Below are 5,372 nucleotides of genomic sequence, written 5' to 3'. Positions count from 1 at the left end.
TCCTGATTCTTCAGAAGCTGAAGTAAACAGGGATGGTGTTCTATTTTCAAGATGTTGGCATGAGGGGCGACAAATTTGGAGAAATGGGTTGTCAGGATTTGGATGGTAAAGATTCTGCTGTATACTGTTACTCCTTTATATTTGCTGTGCAGCGCCCAGTTTTAAGCATTGTGGTTTGTTTGTTTTTTGCTGTACTTATAAATTATCAGTCATTCCAGAATGGTAGCATGGAACCCATCAGTGACTTGCAGAATTGTTATGATTAAGTTGCCAGGCTTTTGACTGTGTAGTGTTGTGGGCTGGGCAATTCCATGCCAGGGGTTGAAATGTGGAAATCATTTGAGTCAAGGATTGGCTCGACGACTGACTCTAATGAAACATTTAGAATCTCCTGATGTGTGATGATTGCATCATGGGTTATAATTCTGCAGCTTTGGGGGCTATTTTCTGGCTTTGCATGGGCCCTCGCTGGACTCCCGGACAATACAACTTGACACTGATTTCTGGGTTGTCTCTTTGTCTCCTTTCTACAGTAATGGGGAAAGACGAAAAAGGACGTCTTCGGTCTGCAGCAATGACTCCGTAAATGCCGGTGGAGTCCCTCTTACCCCACGCCGGATCTCCTGGCGACAGAGAATCTTCCTCAGGGTAGCGTCCCCCATGAAGAAGTCTCCCTCAGCGATGCAAAATCAAGGTCTGTGTCCATCGAGAGAGCCATCTGTGGAAATATCTCTTGATTGCCCTCCTCTTAACAGTAGGAGTTTCCATTTTGTGTTTCAACAAGGGATATGACTGGGCTCTATTACTGGATTCACTTTGTTTTGGTACGTTGCAAGTATTAATACAACTGAGTAGATTTTTAGTACTGACGTTCTCTTACCTGTCATAAGTAATGGTCCAGGGTGGAGAGAAGTGATTGGCTAAATATTGGTCTCCTTTAATGAGCATAGTACCCAACTCCACGGTATTTTCCAGAACAAGATAGTGTGACGTGGTTATCTGTGGACGTTTTGGCCCCAGACTCCATGTCCCCTTGAACACATGGCTGCCACAGATCCACGTCTACTCCCACATTGCCCCAGTAGGATTTAGCTTGTGAATATTCATGATAGGCTGCTATGAGGCTCAATGCTTCCCTTACCAAGCAGAAACAGCTGAATTTTAGGGGGAAGGGCCGAGCTGAGTCCAGTGCTATGATGTCATTTGTTGTCTTCAGCTAAAAATGACCGGGGAAATACAGGAACAAGTACACAGACGGGCTGTTTAGTCCGCTTTCGGCCCGCCTCAGAAACGGATTTTACCTGCGTGATCACACGGTCAACATCTGCCTCCCGTCCCCAGCCGTCGCTTTCCGGCTCAAAACAGCTTTAATCCGGAGTATTTTGATACCAGGTCACCAAGTGGTGTTTTCCGGATTCTCCGGTTCCAGCCGCATTTCCCCCCTGTGTGATGGCGCCTCCGGTGTCGAGCCACTTCCGATTTAAACCCCCTCCCTGCTCGAAAGCTGCCTGAGGCTTCCGCTTTTCACCTGCCATTTTAAAAAAAGCGTTGGTGGTGTGCGCATAGACGGAGGTCCGCCACAGGGTTATTAAAAACAATGTTTAAATGGTGCCTAGTTTTAGCCTTTAGACGAGTTCGGGATCTCAGGGAGGCCATTTTCGTCAGTAAACATTTAAAGGGAAGTGTTCCTTCAAAGTTTAAAGGGGAGTGTTACAGCAGTCGGGTTGAAGTGGAAATCGCTGTTCTGTGCAGGCGCGAAACTTTTAGTTCCACAGATGGCCGCCTGTGCACACGGCCAAAATGAGAGAAAAAAACAACTGCGCAGCGATCCAGCGCAAGGAGGTGAGTGTGATCGCGATTCTTTAGGTTGAAAAAGCCGGAGCAATTTAAACCGCTCCCAGCACGCCGTCTGACCGCACCCAGTCATTTAATCTGCAGTCTGGATCTTAACTCTTTTCGACTTCTAGAAAGGTAACGAAGGCAGCAGTGTAGATGAACTGGGCTTCAGTTGATAGCTTTTAGTGCACCTGGAACCAATTCTTGCCCTTTGCAGTCTTTCCGATACAAAGCTGGAACTTCAGGTCAGAGTAGCCTTGCCCTGGTCGTATGCATCATTTTCTGTTGGTGATCCTCACTGGTTGAGTGAGTGAGTAAAGGCAGTGCACATGCAGGGGACACCAGATCTTAGTGAATAAGGACTTTGCTGGGGAAAGTGTGTGTGATCGCAGGCTGTGGTTATCACACCTTCTCTCACAAACTGGTTGAGACCGTACCCTGCTTAAGGAACCAGTTCCCAAGCTGGCTCCTGCATCGTCTTTGGATGAGAGGCCAAGTGGAAGATACCCAGTGACCGAGCTCATGCCAGTCTGATTTCTTCTCTGGGTACAGTACTGACCACTTTTGCCGTTGACAGACTGCGTTCATAGCAGTAACAAATGCTAAATCAGAGGTGGCACTAATTGCTTCTCTTAAGATGTTTAGATCCCACCTTTCCTTGGGGTTCAAGGTGGCTTACAGTAATCGTTAAAAACGTTTTCAGTTGAAAACAACAATTAAAATAGCAAAACCCCACATTTCTCCCCCTGCCAAAGTTGCCTGCCATTCAGACTCCCTCCAGAGCCCTGGCAAACATGCAGGCCTTGCTGTGCCTCCTGAAGATCTCTCCGGGGGGGCGGCTTATGTCTTGAGCCGCAGAGCCACAATGGGAAAACCCAGGCTCTGGCCAGGGGGGCAGCCTAAGTGGTGGTTTAGCCACCAGATAGCCAGTTTGGTGTAGTGGTTAGGAGCGCAGACTCTAATCTGGAAGAACTGGGTTTGATTCCCCAATCCTCCACATGCAGCCGCTGGTGGGACCTTGGATCAGTCACAAGTTCTCTCAGAGCTGTTCTCTCAAGGGCAGTTCTCGAGAGAGCTCTCTCAGCCCCACCTACCTCACAGGGTGTCTGTTGTGGGGAGGGGAAGGGAAAGGAGATTGTAAGCTGCTCTGAGACTCCTTCGGGTAGTGACAGGCGGGGTATAAATCCGATTCCCTTTTTCTTCCTCAAGTAGATAGAGATACAGATATTTTAAATGTTTTAATGCCTTATTGTTCGCCATCTTGGGGAACCTATTTGAGTGGAAAGGTGGCATACAAGTGTTATAAATAAATAAACCAAAGTTGGGATCCTCAGTGCAGCCCGATGGGTTTCAGATAACGCCTATAAATACTGCTTATACGATTGCAACCTAATGAGCATGCTACTGCTGGTCATTTTGCAGCGCTGCTAATGGTCATTGTGCAGTACAACAGGAGTAAAAAGCAAAAACACAACAAAGTCCATGCCCCAAACAATGCTCCCTCTAAGCTGTGGAGTCTTGTGAACAAAAATTCTACGTTGTGAGCTACTGGCATTAAAGCTGTGAGCGAGCCATTTGGTTCCTGCATAAATTACTTTGCCCTGGAGCCATCCTTCCTGAGTTAAGACAAAAAATGTGTGAGCCAGAGGCTAACAAACTGTGAGCTAGCTCATACTAATTCAGCTTAGAGGGGACACTGGCCTCAAATACCTTGCAGTCCGCAGTGGGGAGGGATGAGTGAGAAAGGGAAGGGTGGACTTGAGGAGTGGGACATACGTGTGGTTGTTCTGTTCAGTAAAACCATGAGTGGTGTGAGCAGGATGAGCGATCTTGTATATTCCTGCCAGTGCGATAGAACTGTGAGATGGCAAGTGGGGGTTAATCCGTGGCTAACGCACAGTTCCTTGCAGATGGAGGGGACGGGAGCGAATTGTTACCCCTGTCTCCCCTTGCGCCATCTTTGGAAGAAGACCCCCTGGCTTCCATATTGCAAAACGATGATGCCCAAGACAGGACTGGGGAGAAGAAGAACTCTGAAGAGCTGCAGAGCCTGTGGAGAAAAGCTATCCATCAACAAATACTGCTGCTTCGGATGGAAAAAGAAAACCAGAAACTGGAAGGTTAGTAAAGGTTAAGAGTGCAGCTCCATTGTGTCTTTGTCTTGGTGGCGGCAGAAGCCCCGTGTGCAACTAATGGTACGAACCCAGCCTGAGGATCCTTCCGACAGCTTTTAAGTGGTTCTTCTGTTGGAGGAAGTGCCACTTAGGTTGGAGGAAGTCTTCAGAAGTTTGCTCAGCCGAGGGGCAGGATAAAGAAGTAGGATCCACCCCAATAAATCTCCTGTGGAATCTGCACCATATTTTATTGGCTAATTCCATTTCACCTGCCGAATCCATCTTGCTTCCAGGCAAGACAGTTGGATCTTAGCTGGGAACCCTACGACGAGCTCAGTATCTTCACCTGTGCTTTATGTAGTCCACCCCCACCCACCACCACAATATGAACTGAGAGTGAGCCCCAGAACGTACGACCAAAATCCTCTGCAGCGTGCAAATTTTCCACGGCAGGTGAAGTGAAGTGGGAAGCTTTCTTAAAGGTGGGCATCTTGAAAATCGCTGTCCTGGCACCAGGGGTCATTTCCTGCGGGAGCGCACAGGTGCGGAGCTCCGGCACTAAGGAGCCCAGGGGGCGGGCACATGCAACAAGCCCCACCCCCTGCTCCCAGCAGCCCTGAGTTGGGCCACGAGGAGCAAGAAGCAGCCAGGTAAGTTGCAGAGCCCCCCTGGCCCTCCTTCAGGTAGAAGCTCTCCCTCCTCTGTGAGGACAGATCTGCACGTTCCCCCCCCCAATAGCTAGCAATCCAAAACAGTCCAGTGGAACCTAAGCGGTGGGTGTTGCCTTCTGACACACTTCCGGTGATGTCAGGGGGTGTGGCATATGCAAATAAGTTATGCTAATGAGCTCCTGCACCTCTTTTTCTACGAAATGACCCCTGCCTGGCACACTGTGTCCATAATTGTAGAAAAGAGCAAGAGTCCAGTAGCACCTTAAAGACTAATAAAATAGGTGGCAGGGTGTATGAGCTTCTGTGAGTCACTGCTCACTCTCCTTCAGGTACCTGAGGAAGTGAGCATGAGAGCTCGTGCCCTGCCCACCTGTTTTGTTAGTCTTTAAGGTGCTACTGGACTCTTGCCCTTTTTCTACTGCTACAGACAGACTAACATGGCTACCCATCTCGATCTGTGTCCATAATTGTTTGGGCTTATATGCCACACTGTGTCCCATCACGCTGTCCTGGCACACTTGTGTCCACAATTGTTTGGGCCATCAACTCCAAATTCATGGCTGTATCACTTAAAATTGAATTACTGAGACATTTTAGACTATGAGTTTGCTCTTTTCCGCACCCAGGTTACTGAGGGCCTCATCCTTGCCTTGTGAAATTACTCCCTTCTCTCTCTCTCTCTCTCTCTCTCACACACACACACACACACACACTCTGTCTCTCACTCACACACACACACACACGCTCTCTC

At 48.5% G+C, this 5,372-nt stretch overlaps 1 protein-coding gene across 1 annotated transcript in view; it reads left to right on the top strand.

The window, feature by feature from the left end:
- The window catches only part of TBC1D4 (TBC1 domain family member 4), a 166,071-nt gene that overhangs the window by 130,921 nt on the left and 29,778 nt on the right, over positions 1-5,372 (top strand). The window contains exons 14-15 of the mRNA XM_015409319.1: positions 534-694; positions 3,747-3,956. Coding sequence (XP_015264805.1) covers positions 534-694; positions 3,747-3,956 — 371 coding nt within the window. The remainder of the gene's footprint in view (positions 1-533; positions 695-3,746; positions 3,957-5,372) is intronic.

The sequence above is a fragment of the Gekko japonicus genome, unplaced genomic scaffold, assembly GCF_001447785.1.
Source record: "Gekko japonicus isolate JY-2015 unplaced genomic scaffold, Gekko_japonicus_V1.1 scaffold569, whole genome shotgun sequence".
In the NCBI taxonomy this organism is placed as follows: Eukaryota; Metazoa; Chordata; class Lepidosauria; order Squamata; family Gekkonidae; genus Gekko; species Gekko japonicus.
This window is presented reverse-complemented; position numbering and strand designations above follow the sequence as displayed.